Source organism: Vidua chalybeata, chromosome 7 (genome assembly GCF_026979565.1).
Source record: "Vidua chalybeata isolate OUT-0048 chromosome 7, bVidCha1 merged haplotype, whole genome shotgun sequence".
In the NCBI taxonomy this organism is placed as follows: Eukaryota; Metazoa; Chordata; class Aves; order Passeriformes; family Viduidae; genus Vidua; species Vidua chalybeata.
In genome coordinates this window covers 28,047,557-28,066,257 of record NC_071536.1, presented here as the reverse complement: position 1 = coordinate 28,066,257, position 18,701 = coordinate 28,047,557, and the positions used below count along the sequence as shown (strand labels likewise).

The window sequence follows — 18,701 nt, the reverse complement described above, 5'->3', positions numbered from 1 at the left end:
CTGTCTTCTGCTGATCCATCACTCCTTTGGCACTGGAGGAGACGAACCTCCTGCCTGGCAGAGCTGCCTGTCCTGGGGAGCAGCTCAGTCCCTGGCAGGCCCCACTGTGCCAGGAGCTGCTGGAGCCAAGGAGGGTCTGGAGCGAACAGGTACAAACTTGTACTCTGAGCATCACTTCTGCACGCCAGCCCACAGCCCCACACCCCACCCCAGCCAAAATAAAATCATCTCTAATACACTGAGTGTGCAAGGTGGGACAAGCTGGAGTGCTTGCCATAGGCTCAGGCCCATGCTGAAAACCTCTCTCAAAACATTTTTTTCTGCACACTGGAGGCAGTGAAGGCATTTCTGTGTGAGCTGTGCTGATCTAGTTCATACTTCTGCTTCTCATCCACTCACCACAAACCCTTCAGAGCCACCTTTTCCTTGCCCATCATCACCCTTTGCTCTTCCAGCACCAAAACCCAGCCATGAAGCCATAGCCACAATCCCAACCCTCAGCTCTGCAGTTTAGGGGAGCTTTGGGAGGAATTCCAGGTTCAGAGTACAGTGGGGGCAGTTCCTTGGCTGCTGGCATTTCCTCTGCCTGTGCTGGCCTGAGTCCCACCCCACTGTGCTCCCGTGGGGAGGCTGTGTCCCCTGCCCACTCCTTTTAGTGCCCAAGCCCAGGGCTTTCCGTGGCTGTTGGTCTGTGGCTGAGCAGGTGGATGGTCCAGCCCATCCTGGTGACACTGGCAGAGCTTCCCCAGCTTCCCCAGCCTGGGACCTGCCTGCAGATACAGAGCAAATGGAGCAAAGCAAGAAAGCTCCCAAAGAGAAACCTCACTGGGGCCATGGGAGCTGCAAAGCCTCCCGGGCTGTGGGGCCCTGCTCGATGCTTGTTTGACTCCTGAAGAGTTAAGGTGTTTTTTGCAGCCCTTAGCTGAGGATGACTTCAGTGGGTGGCTGGCCTGCACTGGGAGAGTGTGCTGCTCCTGGCAGCAGTGAGGAATCCTGGCATGCTGCACACTCTGGACCTTCCCCTCTGTTGGCTCAAACTCAAGTTGTGGCAAAAATAAAATAAAATAAAATAAAATAATAAAATAAAATAAAATAAAATAAAATAAAATAAAATAAAATAAAATAATCCCTGGTTAGAAATTTGTGTTCACATGGTGGTGGGTGCAGAGTAACATCAGTGGCATGTGTCAGGTAAAGGTGAATGCCTTGGGTCCCAAGCCCCTGCTGCGAGCCCCAGCCATGCTCCTGGAGCAGGTAAAGCCCTGCAGCTGCTCAGCTCTCATGACCCAGGATTGGAGGGTAAAGGCAGGTCCACCTGCCTTGGGGAGCTGCTGCTCATGTTTCCCAGCATCAGCGTCCTTGGTGTTTGGCTGCAGCCCAAAAGATGCCAAAACACACAGACCCAGCATTTGCAAGTGGCCCCAACCTTTTTCCCAGCCTCTGCTGGTCCCACAGCCATTAGACATGAAGCATCTGTGAGAGCTCACCCACATCTGGGCACATCTGGGCACAGCACCAAGAGCTTTCAACCAGCTGGCCCCAGCCCAGCTGCTCCCCCATGTGCAACTGCAGCACAGTCAAAGAAGGAGATGCCAGCACCCAGCACGCTCTCAGGAAAGACAGAATAAATGTCATTTATGTGCCAGGGAAAGAGCAGACTTCAACAACAGCAAAGATGAAACAGAAAATAGGAAAAAAAACCTGAGAAAGAACGAGCACAGGGACTTCATCAACACACAAAACTACATCAGGGCTCTGAGACAGATCCTCAGTTCTCATCCCCCTAAGGATGGAGATTTCTGTAACGCTGCAAAGATAAATACAACTGGGAACTGTATCATTAGAGGCGCTTTAAGCTCCCATATATAGCCTGGAAAGAGACTGTTACTAAGAATAGTGGGGCCCAGATATTCCACAACATGAGAGTTGACAGATTTCTTCCCAGCACTAATAGGATGTGAGGCTATTTTAAATTTGCCCTGATAAGTGGTCAGGCCATTCTTGAAGAGCTGGTCCTAGAAAATAAACATGGATCAAGAGATGCCAGGTTGGGACCACTTCAAGTAAATGCAGCATAAACACAAGGAAGGTTCTTACGAAGGGTCTCCTTTCTAAAAGCCCCAGCAGAGACAGTGATGATGGGAGCCAGCAAAATCAGCTGGCCTGTAGCATCCTGAGCCCTGAGCCTGGAGGAATCAGGGTGTGAAATCAGAGTGTGATGATGTGGTGGGGCTGCAGAGGGTGCCACCCCTGCCAGGCCCTTCCCCTCCCTCGCTCCCCTCCCTGCTGGAGCATACCAAGGGGTGCACCTGCAGTGCCAGACCACCACCCCAAAACCTCAGGAAAAGCCATGGAAATCTTTCATTGGCTGGGTTGGGAGATTGGATGAGGCTACACTCATTTAGACTAAACAACCTCCATTTCGTAGCAGTATCTGCAGTGGGTTTTAGCAGCATTATGGCAGAAATAAACTACTCCCTTGTGCTTTCTTGGAAGTGATGAACAGTGATGGCAGCAAACTGAGTAACCTCTTTAATGTGCAACAACCAGTACGTAAAATAACACGCACTTCATGGTCAGAGTCCAGTTTTAAATAGAAATTACACAGTGGATATGTTACATTGACAAGTATATAGTGGTTTCAACATTATTTTCTCAAAAATAAAAATACACCACATTGGGATATTGCATACAAAATGTAGAATTTGCCCTAAAATAAAATTCTATCAAATCACTTAAAAAATTACAAAAGTAAAATGCATATAAACTCCAGTAAAACTGAACAGTCTTACAAGTTGAGGATAGTTTACAAAGATGCTCTCCAACATGTAAACCCCTCTTCCTTTTCCATATGTTCATGCAGTTCAAAAAACCCCAACTCTTAGGTGTGTCCCATAATTAAAAGCTGTTTTTTATGACCTTATCAAGTACTTCTTTCTAAAATGCACAGCGGAAGACATTAAACATGGTAGGGAAAAAGAGATTTTAATCTAGCAAATATCATAAGCAGATAAAAGAAATATATCTGGAAAATGCATCATTGTCCCATGGGAGCAGGAGCTGATGGCAAACTGCCCATGGGGACACCCTGCAGCTCTGCTGGGCTGGCTCAGCCCAGGTGACAGCAGAAAGGTCAGAGCACACAGAAGAGCTGTGGGCAGGGAGGGGTCAGGGAACACAACTCTAGTTTATATTGCACATTCAGGGTGTCCCTGCTGGGGAGGGACATGGAGCATCCCCCTCCCCTGGCATGGGTGGGCCCCCCAAGCTCCAAGCAGCCCTTCCCCAAGCCCCCTGACATGTCCCACACAAACCTGCACATCCCCTCTGTGAAGAAAAACATGAGCTTGGGGTTGTTGTGGCTTTGACAAACATGTGGACTAAGGTTGGAGAAGTGGCCTCAGCCTGAAGGGAAAATCTTCCCGCAAAGAAAAGAGGTTTTGCTGCTGGTATTGTCTTCATGTAGCAATGCAAAGTGAGTGCAGTGAGTCTGTCCAGATGCAACAAAAGGATAAATCACATGGAGGAAGCCACTGGGGAGAGAGACCTTGCAGAGAAAAGCTGTTATTGCAGAGAGCAAGTCCCACCTGCCTTCCCTGCTGCACCTTGGAAAACCAGCACCTCTACACTGTGTGCCACCACCATAGCTGTCCCTGTCCCTGTGGCACAAATCTCATCACAAACAGAAAATTAAGGTCAAAAACTCATCCTTGAGGAAGGAAAAAATGAGGTTCTGAAACACCTGGGCTGAAGTAGACACCCCTCCTGTGCAAATAGCCCAAATGCCCAACATCCCCCCTCCTGGGCATGCTGGCTCAGCCCTTCCCTTCTCCCTCTGTGCTGCAGTCCCTGCCCTCCACCAGGGCTTGAAGCTTCCCACGGTGCTGCTGGGCCTGAGCAGTGAAGAAACAGTGCTGGGGCTGCAGGGGGTATAAATTGATCCAAAAACATTGCAATCCCAAGTAACTGGCAGCAGCCAGCACATCTGTGCAAATATTTGCTTTTGCTTGTCAAAACTTTGGACAGAGTTACATTTCTTCCTTTATTTATTAGTTTCATCTGTCTTGAAACACAAACTGCAAAAATTGTGAGCAGATTGACATCTTTTTCTGACTTCACCGTGGCTGTGCCTGCTCTGGGGCAATTCTCTGCCAGCTGAAGTGACACTCCTGGAGGAAGCAAGGCAGATATTCCTGTGCCACCCACAACCCACCTCGCAGCAGTCACGGCTGCAGGGAGGAGATGGAGTCTGTGTTGATGGTGATGATCCCCTCACGTGAAGCAGGGAACCTGGAGGCTGCCTGGCTGTCTCCCTGATGGAAAGGAGGCAGCAGCCACAAGGCAGCATTTCCTTCTTCTCCCCCCACAGCTGGAATGCTGGCACCCATGGAAAGTGACAAAGTTCTTGTGTGTTTTGGCAGGGTTGGCATCTGCCCTTGCACAACTGTGCATCCACACACACAGCTCCTTGCACACCCCACATCCCTGCTCTTGCCATGTGGTGCTTTAACAACCCTGAGAATGGCAGCACCAACATCAAATACCAAATCAATACCCAGAATTGGTGTAGGTTTCCACACGGTGTAGCAGTTGTCTTGCCAAATTATTACAATGGTCTGTACTTATAGTATAAAAGGAACCTCCTCAAAACTAATGAAACATAAAAATGCCTTTGTCAGAGATACTTACTAATTTGTAAGTGACCCAACAAAAGAAATGAACAATTAGAGCCCTGTTGTCACACCATTACAGAGCACTTATATCCACTGTGCAAACTGTGTAATTCCCATTCATATTTAAGTCACTCCTGACAATTAAATCACATTTCCCTTTCTTGTAACAGCCAATACATGCAAATCAATCAATGCAGCTTGTTTATGTTGCAGTGCAAGGCCATGCAGTCACTTGCTCAGTTTACTGTAGAACAAGCCCAGCATTAACATCCCTGTCACCACGAAATTTCAAATTGCATATGGACTTCATCAGTCCAATGGAATATTTTGGTGCTGAAATGTCCCCTGGAATTGGGCACTTCTTGTTACTCAATCCAACCTGTTGCTTTCCCCAAGTTACCATTACAAACACTGACAGAGTCTGGAGTTTTCAAGACATCTCATTCCCACTCCAAGATTCAAGACATCTCATTTCCACTCCTTTAAACTCTGTCAGATGGTTGGGAATAACTGTGATGCTGAATACCTGATACACAGGGTGCCCATCTGCTTGGCCTCTCCAGCTGTGGGAGCTAAAATCATAGGTTTCAGTCTGTTTGTAACAGATACCTGTTCATGGTATGTGCAGAATCCTTTGGGTCTGCACTTTATTCCAAATGGCATGATTTTCTAAAAAAAAGATCCTTATTCTTATGTACATTAAGTACATGGTCAGCCAACCTTTTCCTGTAAAATTGCTCTGGAAGCAAGGAAGCTCTTCTCCACACCTCCAGCTCAGGGGAGCAGGCAGTCCCAAGGGAGGGCAAAGGATGCCAGAGGAAATCATTGAATAACAGCAGTGACCAGACACAGGAACCAGTGCTGTAAGTGGAGCCTGCATTTTCTAATCCTGAGCCTCCCCATGAGCAGCATGGGAGCTTGCACAGCTCCAGAGCTCAGGAGAAGGAGAGCCAGCAGCACTGGAAGCTGAACCGAGGGTGTTACTGAGCCAAACAAACCTGAGGACAGCCTGTGTTTGCAATGAACCATTAGGAGAGAGTGATCACCATGGAGCAACCCTCCCAGCACTCCCAACACAAACCACAGCACCATTACCTGTGTTAGGGGCTCGGCACTGCTGGGGAACAGGTTCCTCAGGGCTGTGAACTTACAGGCCACAAAGAGAAGAATATTCCAGGGCTTCTCAGGGCGCCTTCCTCTGCTGGCAAGTCACAGGCCACGCAGCAGCCAATGCTCTCACTGGTCCAAGTCAGAGAGACTTCGAACTTTCATTATTAAAAAAACATTAACTGTTTTGAGCCTATTCTTCACTACTGCTAATTGCATCTGCACTGCTAAGGGCTCTCCCTGTGCTTCAAACTCAAACTTCCAATGAAGTGCAGGTAGCTTGGCAGCTTGGACTCTTGCTAAATCCAAACAAAGGTAGACCAAGCAGTAATGCCTATCCAAAAAATATTTCTATGGGTTGAGGTGTGTTACTGACATGAAATGGGTTGGTCCCCACAGATAGGAGCTGTGTGGAGCACAGATAGGGATAAAATGTTTTTCAGAGATCTCAGCAAGCACTTTTAAAATCCTCACCTCCATCCTGAGCCAGACTTGCTAATCTAATAAAATCCTAAGCCTGAACACTGTATGCTGTGGAATGCAGCCATGTCCTGCACAACTTCAAGTAATTTGGGAGCAATCCTTCGACTTTCAACATCAGAGTTGCTGAGAACTCAGGTTGAGCCCTGACTGCAGAGTGGTGCCTGTGAATCCCGTGCAGGTTTCCAGCAGGGCCTGGCTGGGCTGCCCAGCCCTGGAGAAGGGCCCTGCTTTAGTGCAGAGGCACTGATGGCTGTAACTCAGACCACGCTGCAGTGCCAGGCACACACAGGGCATGGGCTCTGCATGGCAAGGCTTTGGCAGTGAGGGGCTGCAGGGATGGTGTCCATGAGAAGCAGCTGAGAGCTTCCCTGTGAGTGACAGAGCCAACACCAGCCAGGCTCCAAATGGAGCACTGGCACTGGCCAAGGCTGAACCATCAGCCACGGTGATAACACCTCTGGATCACAGATTAAGAAGGGAAAGGAAGTTACTGCAAAGCTGCAGAGAGGAGTAACTCTGTAGGTACCCAGGTCAGTGCAGAGGGAGGGGCAGGAGCGGCTCCAGGCCCCAGAGCAGAGACTCCCCTGCAGCCTGTGGTGCAGACCACGGTGAGGCAGCTGTGCCCCTTCAGCCCATGAGGAGCAGAGACTCCCCTGCAGCCCATGGAGCAGAGATCCACCTGCAGCCTGTGAGAACCCCGTGCTGTGCAGCTGGACGCCCAAAGGAGGCTGTCTGCTGGAGCAGACGCCTGGCAGGACCTGTGGCACGATGGAGAGAGGAGCCCAGGCTGGAGCAGGTTTGCTGGCAGGATTGCTCCTGAAGCTCTCTGCCCACAATGGAGAAATTCGTGGAGCGTGGAGGATTGTCTCCCCTGGGAGGGACCCCATGCTGGAGCAGGGGAAGAATGTGAGGAGTCCTCAGGGGATGAGATGTGTGATGGTCTGACCACAGCCCCCTTTCCCTGTCCCCGTGTGCTGCTGAGGGGAGGGGGGAGAGAAAACCGAAAGTAAAGTTAAGCTTGGAAAGAAGGGAGGGATGGGGGAAAAGTGTTTTCAAGATTAGGTTTTATTTCTCATTATCCTACTGTGATATGACTGCTAGTAAACTAAACTAGTTTCCCCAAGTTGAGTCTGTCTTGCCCATGATGTTCACTGGTGAGTGACCTCTCCCTGTTCTTACCTCAACTCATGAGCTTTCCATTATATTTTCTCTCCCCTGCCCAGCTGAGGAGGGCAATGACAGAGTGGCTTTGGTGGGCATGTGGTGTGCACCCACAGTCAACCCACCACACAGAGAAACAGATACCAAAGCATCAGAGTCACACTGAGCCATTCACACTGACTCAGAAAAACAATCAACAGGGTTTAAAACAAGAGGGTCACTCTTCTCCCCTGACTACAGAAAGCCTGCATCTGGAAGCACTGACAAATATTTTGAATTGTTTGATGCCTTCTGGAACAGAGGAAGAATAGGTTATAGTCCGAATACTGTGTAAATTGCTTCACCATCTTAAAATAGTCAGGACAGTGAAAGAATTAGAAATCTCTGTCACTCAGGACAGTGCCTGAGCTGAGGAATTTTAATCTTTATATAGCTACAGTAAATTGCAGAAACAGAGCTCTGAAGAGCCATCCCAGCTTGCAGTTCTGCCATGACAATGCAACTCCAGACTCTTGGCAAACGATCCTTGGTTTCAGAAGACAATAGGTAGCAGCAGCTACTGGATACTGAAACTAATCCAGGCACTAAAACGTAGTAAAAAGAATCTGGACAGTTAACACCACTCATCTAAAAAGTAAGGGATGATGCCAGTGGATCTGAATGTGCTGGTTGGACTGATTTAATTTTCCCTATGCAGGTTAGCTCCACTACCACAAAGAGCCTGCTTCAAGACATGAAAGACTATTTAGAGCTGATACAGGTAATGAGCTAAATCCATTTTCAGTTACTACAGTAAGTACATCAATTGCTCTGAAAACATAAAACCAGGGAACAGCTTCTTTTATTTTACTGCACAGATACACTCCTGAGTTAAGTCTTAGAGGTGTATTCTTTCTGAAAAAGGAGAGCAGGCAGAAGGAACAGATCCATGTCTGAAAGGTAGTTCTGGGTTTATTTGAGTGAGCTTACCGTGTTGGTGTCGCCCCAGGGGCAAAGAAGAGCCCCACACAGGAGCAGAGGGTGCTTGATTCAACTTCTAGAGATGCAGAGCCTCCTCCAACACGTGCACCCACCCCCTGCCAGAGAACTGCCACGACAGGAAATCATTCCCTGCCAAGAATCCCTGTCGCAGACCATGCACAACGCATTCCCACTCACGGCAGTGACTGGCTTGGTTACAAACAAGGGCACATCACCTTCCCCAGACAGGACCACCTGGAGTAAACCTAGGGAAACACATACCCTTGCACAGCTTTTATATATATATATATATATATATATATATATATATATATATATATATATATATATATATATATGTATCTCTTATATATATAAGTTTTATTTGTGTATACATTGATATAAATAAGCACGCCCCCATACACACAAACACGTCCCCGTAACACAAAGCACAGAACACACACACACACACACACATACAGAAATATTTTAAATTATGCTGAACTGAAATCTAAGAATATAATTAAGAAATCATTAGCAGGTTTAAAAATTGAGTTAAAAAACTATTCAAAGTGTCTTTAATATTTATGTTCAAGTAAGGGCCAGAATGACCACAGATTAGTACTGATAAAAAGAGCTGGCATTAATGTCCCATATTATGCCAGAACTTGTGAGTTACTCATTGTCAAACTCATTGTCATTTCGCCATCTATGCACCTCCTCAACTAGAAAGGTTTTTTTAGGAAACAGTGATTTCTCTAGTCTTGGGTTACAAGCAATATTGTTTAGGCACCCTCAGTCATAAACTAATCCTAAAACCACACACACCTTAGAGTATCAGGAGAGAACTAGCAGGACTCAGACGTCCACACCCACAGTATTCAGTGGCACAAACAGTAAAAAAAGGCAGTACTGGAGATGGAGGATGGAAAGGTGACACAGTGGTGGCCTTTAGAACAGCAACATTTACCTAGAGTGACACTCCAGTACACCACAGATGCTCCATATTCAGGACATATGGAACCACGGTGACATTTCAGAAATGACTGTGGGTGCAGGTTGGGATTCAGTGGCAGCTAAAGCTATTCTTTACTTGTGCTCCAGGGTGGTAACAAACACTTCTAATAACACTGCAAGGATCATTTGGGATATTTAGTATGGCTAAAAACCCTGGTACCAGTGTCTTATATCAGAACCCACTTTATTAGAATGTAAATGTAGTGTACAAGCACCAAATCATTTTAGCTTAACTGTTTAATGAGCATTCAATATAAAAATTACTAGTTATTTTAAAGAGATCTTGAAAAGATTTTTGCTTTCTTATTTTTTTTCCTTTTGTTAAGATTATTCCCTATTTTCATTCTGATAGAAGACTCTGAAGTTTACTGGTACCCTGGTGTGTGTAACCGTGAGTCAGCACACAGGCACACGCACACACACAACATACACCTCACTGCTACATCAACAGCCTCTTCAACAGAGAGCCCCAGCCCTGCACAGGGACCTGGACAGCAGAGAGATTCTCTGTGCATTTTGGTGTCACCATCACCACTCCAGTTCCACATTTATGGCAAATCAAGATGGTCTTGAATGTAAGAACGACCCATCCCTCACCCTCTCTAAATAAAGCCATGATTAAGTCTTGAAATTTCTTTGTTTTTCTGCTGTTCAGCTGAGCAAATCCAGGCAGATGTGCAGACTGCAAAGCCGACTTCCAGTCTCTTCCGAGCCCTCACCAGTGCAGGGTGATCACACGGAGACGACAACGTCGAGATAGAGTCTGTCGTAGGACTCGCGGAAGCACAGGATGAGGAGCAGGCTGAGCAGACACGACCCTGGCAGGCACCAGTTGAACCAGGAAAACTCTGTAAAGCAGAACAGAGACCCAGCCTCAGTTATCAAACATGTTCTGTGTTTAAAGCGACCAAAACTTGGACTGATGGCAGGTTTGAAGGAAATCTCTGTGCTCTGACAAAATCCTGACAGCTCCCGACCGATCGATCAATCGATGGTGAGCCTTCTCCATAGACATCTTAAGTTATATATATTTATAACCAATGCCTCCAGCTAATGTAAATCCTCCTTATTCAACCTGCCAATGAAGAGAATGGGGGAAAAAAAAAATCTATCATTGCTAATGGAGAATAAACCACTTCCAAAGACTGTGCTCGTTAGTCCCTTGATTTCTATGGATTGAGAACTAAAATTAAAAGCATAGGAAGAAACTGGGTTTGATTTTGAATCAAACCTGCTACATTGTATAAGGAGGGAAAACCAATTCCTGAGAAGAAAGTTGTGCATAATAGGATCAATTAAAATTAAAAGTCATAGCAAAAAACAGGTCCTTGGAAGCCTCTTTTCAGCTGTTCGACATAACATACTGCTCTTAAAAGTCTGTGTTCTGTACTCAAGAAATCCTATCATCTGATATTTGACTAATAATTAGCAGTTTGATTCACATTTTTTTTCAAACAAGTACAACACAAATTTTTTTCTACATGTGTCAATTTACTAAAGAAGCATTCACTTAACTGGATAGTGTTTTACTATTTTTTTTTCAAATTTTCCATTATTATTATTACTATTATTATTTAATTTTACAGAATCTAAACTTTCCCTCCAGGTCTGAGTTAATCAAAATCAAGGCTTCATCAGTGCCACTTTCTTAAATCTGCAATTTATATTGCTGAAAAAAAAGCATGATTTATTTTAAACAAGGTGAAGGACAACAATCAGAAAGCTTGAAAAATCAACCTTCCAAAACCAGTAACTTTTAGCAACATTCTCCCTGATCCACCAAAAACCCTTATGAATTTGTTTAGGCAGAATTATTATTAAAACCATAGTAAAAATTTCCTAGGCTTGGAGAAGACTTATGTGATGCCAGAAGTCAACAGGCAAATCCTTTGCTATTATTTTCCTTACCACATTCCTCCTTAATTGGATTAAACCCATTTTAACTCAAATATCCTAAAAGATGAAATTTTACTTGGGAATACTTCATGTCTTTTTTGATCTAGAATTTGTGACAGCACTGGCGATGCAGGGAACGCATCAATCGTGTGAAGCCAAAGGTCAGTTTCCTTTTGTTTTTCCCGTGGATATCCCTGCAGAAAAGGCAAAGGAAACCTCATCCAGAGGCTGCAGCTTTGGGGCACAGCACTAGCAGCAAGCTTTAGGAAGATTTACATCCCCACTCTGCTAGCTGAACCAAAATCTTCAGTGCACTGGAAATCTTCCAGGGTTTGGGTCCTTCACAGCATTCGCAGTATCAGTGCAAGGAGAAAAAGAGAAATTGGAATGAAAACTACTGAAAGATTATTTGGCCTAAAAGGAAAGACCAAGGGAACAAGATGAATTTGACTGAGTTCTGATTTATCTGTAAGCTTCTTAAATGCCATTACAGGATGTATTTGAATCAAATGAAAGCAAATTATTAAGATCATTATCTACCGTCTAATGGATTTTTTTAATCAGAGGAGCCAATAGCACCCCTGGCACTGATCCCCCCCCCCGGTGACCACACACTCTCTCATACTTTCTATCAAAGAATGGATTTTCTTAAGCACAAATTACTTTATTTTCTTTCATTTTGAAGAAATAGGTAAAATATTTTAAATGTATGGGTATACCAGTTTCAGGTTTATTCTAACCTGCATTTACTGGTATCTCATAGGGAAAGAAATATGAAAGACAAAAAATGGTCTTGAATTTATTTCTGAGGGAATGAGTCCACTCTATTGTAATTCTTTCATCAGAAGTGAGACACCATATCCCCATCCTCATTTTTTATGTAATGCCAAACACTGAAAAAATTCTCTGAACATTCTGTGTCATTTTTCCAGCTCAGGTACAGATGTCAGAAACAACAGTATGTGTGAACAGAGTTCACACCAATTAATATCAAAAGTATACTTTAAAATGTATAGACTAGCTCTCACACCACCCAAGGCTAGTCCAGATGGCATTCAGATTTTACAATGATACAGTTCAGCATCAGTATAAAAAAAATTAAATAATTTCTCTCCGTTTGTGTTCACAGACCACAATTTGGAACAAGGTTGTCATCCTGCTTGCAATTTCCTAGCAGAAAGACAAACCATGTTGAAAATTTGTCCCAGGTTGAAACCTTGATAATTTATAACAGAATTCAATCTGAAATTTGTCACTCTCCCCTTAAGTTATAAAATACAACATCTTAAGAAGTAATAATATGTAAAAGCTCATATTTTCTAATGGTTTACAAATATTACACCATGAAGTAAATGTTTACCATAATGACAAAATACAAAGAAAAAATCTGCATCTTTGAAAACCATTAATAAAGACCATTTCCCTTTGAAAGCAAGCTGGGTTCTTATTTTACAGCTTAGAGTAATAATATGTATTATAGTCTACTAAACAGCAAGTTTTAAGTTATGATTATGAGTTAGAAGGAAGCAAATAATACTTGAGAGACGAGAAGGTCTGAATAAATTGACAAAAACATGAAGTGAAATCCTGTAGAGCTGGATTAGGCCACCCAAAGGAATGCCTGTTCTGTCTTTGGGCAGTGGCACCTCTGACCCACTGAACAGAACTGGCTTTATATGGGGCATTTCTGCTCTGCCCCTCCTGGGCAACACAGTTCTACCCAAGAGCATGAGATTGGGTGAGCTTTACTGTGGTGCTCAACACCCACAGGTACAAACATTATCAATGGTCACATTACCCAGGCCTTTATAAAATATGATGACAGTGTGTATCTTGGCGGTTTCTGGTTACAGCAAATTCAAGTAGAATTATCTTGCATCTAAGAAATTTCATTTTTATAAGCATGTATATAGAAAAGAATAATTAAAATTCTCCTTCCTTGCTGCCCTTGCTTGGATTCAAACATTTGGTTATTAACAGAAACTGTACGTGCAAATTCCTCCTTTTACTGACAAAGGTACGTCCTTAAGGAGTATTAAATTTTTCAAGTGGCTTATGTTACTTACCTGTATGGTAAAATGTGAGGAAAAACAAAAGCACTCCCATGAACACATTACTCAAAAAGGTGACAACTCCACAGCTTATTCCTTCTGGAACAGGGTAGACTGTCTCCACAAAGAGCTCAAAGAATATTGGTACGCTGCTGTTGAGGAATATACCCAGCAAAATGCAGGATGTGTACAGTGTAGCTATGACAGAAACAAAAATAGTTATTAATTTCATGCTGGTGTTTTCCCCTCCTATTCAGAGCTGCCAAGAATACTAATATTTGAATAACCAAAAAATGCATAATCTTATTTTTATCCTCTGTGTATCAAAAAGAACATAACATCCCACTAGCTTTAGGAAGAATGCATGTATTGATGTGTGAAAAAAAAAATCAGAAATACTGATTGATTTATTTATCTATTTATTTAAACAGAATCCATGAAGATACATTCAGTGATTTGGACTTCGCTTGTAAGTAAAACAAACAACAAAATTATGAATGCAAAGCCTCACCTACATTTTAATTTACCTCTGAAACAAACATAAAATTTGTCCTACGCACAATTAGGACAGGGAGCATTTAATGCACCAAATTGGAAATGGACATGGATTAACCTTTTGACTTATCTCTAAAGGTCAAAACTAATTTTGCTTCCATTTTACAAATAAATACTAATGATCTACCAGCTATCAAGACATTAGTATTCAGCACAGCCTGAGCTGCAACATGTTGAATCCCTTCTGGCTTCAAAAGGAAATGAAGGGCACCCAGCTCCTGACAGGAACGGGACAGATTTGATAATGCAGATTATTTGCTGCTGTACAACAAATTGTTTTTCTTGGACAAACCAACAGAAAAATGTGACATTTCTTCAGCAACCTCAGCTGTTTTGTTCTACTATTTCTGCCAAATACTTCACCATACTTAATACAGAACTTAATATACTTATATTATCACTTAATAAATTTATTATAGCTATTTCTGGACAAAAAAAAAACCCAAACCACAAAATTTCACAAAAATTTAGTATCTATTTAGAAATTGAAGTAAGGTTTTTTCTTAGTGCTGTCTTGGACAGAGATTTCCTGACTTGCAACCTCAATAACCCGAGGTTACTGACCAAGTAAAAAGAAGGAAATTATCAGAAGGCTTTAAATAATCAGAAAACTCTGGAATAATTTCTGAGGCTCCCACCAAAATACTATGAAAACCTAAAGAAAAAAAATTCAGATACAAAAGTGTTATGAAGTCAGAGGTAAATTATTTATAGTGTCTTTTCTCTGCAGTGAAAAGATTCTATGGTACAAAATCCTTAGATTTTTTTTTCATATGATTATATATATGTGTACATATTTCAGTTTAATTTACACTCTTTTGTCTTAGAAAGGGGAGAACAGAAACAGCTCTGCTTCATCTTTTGTTAAGCACTGCTCAAGCATTCAGCTTTTTAAAATATAAAAAAATCAGGGAAAAGAAATAAAGGGATTAAGAAGCAGAAAGTGCTATTTATTACATCCTCTATTTCATGTGGTTTGCTTCCAAAGCACAAGGGCATTTATTTTTCAACAGAGGACTTGTCTGGACAGGAAAAAGGAGGGAGAGCTGGCCCCACTTTTTTGAATATACCACAGTACTCTGAGCTCTTAAGAAAAACAAACAAACACATGCAAAACCAAACAAAACCAACCCCCTCAAAAAAACCATGGTAGCTTTTCCTACTCTTTTCCTACTCTTGAATTCTCCTGTCATAAACTGCAGAATAAATCAAATAAATAGATGCAAGATATGTCCAGGAGTTGTCAGAGAGGAAAGAAAAAATCCCATACAGAATTAGGATGTTCTTCCCAATGCACTCCTCTAGCTTACACTGAAGACCTGATTCCCTAGTTATAAGATCCATAGATTTTTGCTGCAAGTCCTCACCAGTATTTAAAGGTTCATGAGCCACTCTTTGAACTCCGATTTACTTCAAACACTGCTGTATATTGATCTAAATCTCTCTAACTGCTGTTGGGTGTAGCCAGAATATCCAATCACACTCAGTGGTTTGAAATTTTTGTATTGGCTTGAGAGACCAACACATAATAGAAATAGAAGAATCTCTTAAGACAAATGAACATTTGCCCCTTATTACTACACTCAGTTGAAGATGTCTATAGATAGACTTGTAATTTCTAAAGAACATTTTCAGAATCTCCCCCAAAGAAGAGAAGGTGGCACCCTGCTGTAATTCTGTATCAGAAACTCAAACAGTGGAAATAGTTGAGAAGCTGCTAAAAGCTACAACGGCACCATGGAAAGTGGAGCAGTGAACAGAGTGTCAGAAGCAACACCTCTGCAAGAAGGCTGAAACATCTTCCAGAAGGAGCAACAGCCAGGAAAGGGAAATCATGCCTCTGAACAGAGACAATGTCTAGACATATAATTTCCAGAAACATAGAGTCACTTGAGATGAAAGCAAAAATTAGCAGCCATTTAAAGACAGTAGGTGCCAAGGTTTCCATACAATGAGAAAAAGCTTTCAAACTAGATTTGCTAGTTTAAAATATGCCAGTTGAATTACATCATTGCTCAGCACTCACTGCAAGGTACTAAGATGATCAGACCACAGGTGAACAAGGGCAGTAACTCTGTACCTCAGGAACAACACCCTCAAAGTTCTTGTCTGGACACTCACAGGAACACACCCACTGGCACACTTCTCACACTGAGAGGAGCAGAGCAGCTTTAGCATCACCCTTTGGCTGCCCCAAGTATTGCCTGCCTTGTGTGTGCACACCAAGAACTGCCAGCTGAACACAACTCAGCACCTCAGCTGAGACCACAGGTAGTACTGATAAAGCAAGGTCTGTGTAGAGATAACATCTTTGGAATTAATAAGCAGAAATGTCACAGCAAAAGGACAGACTGAATATAGCATCCAGTAGATGCCAATTTAAGCTCTAACATCTAATGGAAATGATGGCTTTTAATTGGGAAACCACAAAAAGAAGCTCTGAAAATGAGGAAGATGTGCATATCTGAAAGCCTTCTTTAAAAGGCACATTTAAAAATGTTTTTTATCTCATGCATCTGTAAATCAGCCAGGATTATCCTGAATGCTATACAAATAAGCTTATTTCAGTAATTTAGCAACTGAGCCACAAATCCAACTGGTCAACTACACAGCAACTCAAAGATAAGATACACAGTTTTAGAAAAATAAGTCCCGGAAACAAGTAAAATCGGAGTTCAGAATGGTTTTTGTTTTTTATTTCACACACTAAAGAGCATATCTCATATTCCAGCTCATGGGTGACAGGACAGCAGGGAGATATTAACAGGGACCATTTGCCTTCCCTCACAGAGACCTTGTGCTGAACAAACACAAACAATTACCACAATTTTATACTGCAGAAGAACAGCTGCTCAAGTTACAGCAAATGTTCTTTCAATTAAGACAATCTTAATGACAGTCCTTGGAAATGAATATAAGTATCTGAAAGCACTGAGAAAAGGAAAAAAAAAAAAAAAAAAAAAAAGAGATGATTCACCAAGAAGCTAACATTATGTCCTAAAGAATAACAAGTAACCTGGATACATTGGAGAAGTGTGTCATGCTACTATTATAAAAAAAACAAACTTTTTCTTAGGAAAAGGAATTAATTAATTGCCTATGAAGTTATGTGCAAAGTTGTGTATCCAAGACAATGGCAGCTATGGACATCAACGATGGAACTGGGCTAGGTTTCTTAAACATGATATTAATTGAAATAGTTTAAAAGATGTTTGTGTGCATTAAGCAGCTATTTCTCAGGTTGACCACTGCAAAAAGATCAGCAAAGGCAAAATCCCATCCAAAGCACAGCTGTTTCAGAGAACTGGCAGGAGCTGCTGCAGCAGGAGGCTCAAGCCATGTTTCATCATGTCATTTTCATGCTTGAGGTATGAGGTAACCCTTGCTATTCCCTCAGCACTCATTCTGCTGGCTGGGAAGGAAGCAAGGAATAAAATGTGACTTGATAAAAACAATAGAGATGTTACCAGTTAGATGACTTGGGACTGATGGTGATACAGTGGCTTAGCAGAAAGAGGAGGAAAAGTGGCAAGATGGAAAGTTTCTGACTGGCTTATCTCCTACAGGCCTTGAGCTACTGGATGGCAAATACATGCCCATATCCCAGAAAAAGACTTTCTCTTCTCCCAGCCACAAGCTGTGGCAAAAGCTTTCTACCAATTTAAAAAAAAAAAGGTGTGTGTGGGGGGGAATTAGGAATTCAAACAGGGAAGTGATTTAAATGACAGCCTTCATTTAGTGTCCTCAGATGAGCTTGCAATGCAGCAGAAGGAGACTCAGCTATCTCTGACATACAAACAATTTCCTAGAATTTTCCAGGATGTTCTGCAACATGTTTAGCAATTTACTCTTAAATTATACCATCACTAAATGTATAACTACAGAGCCTGATCCAAACCCAAATGAAATTGATGGAAGGACCTCAACTGATGTGACTAGTTCTTATCAACCATTGGCACGTGTATGTTGGCTGATTTTTAACAAAGAATATGAAATATTACAATTTCTTAAAAAAAATAGCTTTCAGATAAATTTACACAAGAAATGCTGTCTCAAGTGCAAGCAAGTGGCACAGTATCGCCTTCCAAAGTCCTCTGCCAGAATCTCTTGAACTCTGTGCATTTTGTGACAGTTCTCTTCTGAGACACACTCAGCCAAAACTCACACAAATTTATAGATAAACAGGAGAGTAAATACAGTGGAATATATTCTCTTGGAAGCAGCACACAATTTATAGCAAAACCTATGGAGATCTAGGGCACTTTGTCAGTGCCCATTATAACTGTATTCCAAACATCAAAGTGAAAGGATAATGCCTCATGTGGATGCAGGCTTTGTTGACTTCAGTGCTTCAGTATCCCCATGACCAATCTGAACAATTCAAGTTAGTTCCTGCCAAAATCTAAAGTCCATTAAAGTAGAATGAAACCTCCCTATAATCTAACTCTTGCTACAGGCCATGGTAAGAAAAGTCATGGAAGAAGTAACCCTTAATTTTTCAATGAGAAATGTGACTCCCTTAAGGTAAGACAGTAAATTTTACTGTAATTCACTTATGGGAATGAAAAAACACAATAGAAGAAAGATGTCTCTGTAGTGCACATTTATAACATCAATATGTTTCATTGCCTGGATTTCCGTTCCAGCACACACTGATCAAATTGCTATCTCATGATATAGTTTTGAAAGCAACCAAAAATCTGATCAAATCTGATTTGTTCTACATTCTTCTCATGAGAAAAGCAAGTAGAACTTGCTTTGAAAGCAGAGCATTTGGTTTGGAGAACTAAGAAGTGAA

The 18,701-nt window shown here is 42.4% G+C and overlaps 1 protein-coding gene across 1 annotated transcript in view; it reads right to left on the bottom strand.

Annotated features, from left to right (window-relative positions):
* Positions 1–2,509: 2,509 nt before the first annotated feature.
* The window catches only part of SLC49A4 (solute carrier family 49 member 4), a 71,375-nt gene continuing 55,183 nt past the window's right edge, over positions 2,510–18,701 (bottom strand). Inside the window, exons 8-9 of the mRNA XM_053947251.1 lie at positions 13,364–13,546; positions 2,510–10,249 (exon numbers count right to left, since the gene is read on the bottom strand). Of these exons, the coding sequence (XP_053803226.1) occupies positions 10,134–10,249; positions 13,364–13,546 (299 nt within the window). The 3' untranslated portion in view covers positions 2,510–10,133. The remainder of the gene's footprint in view (positions 10,250–13,363; positions 13,547–18,701) is intronic.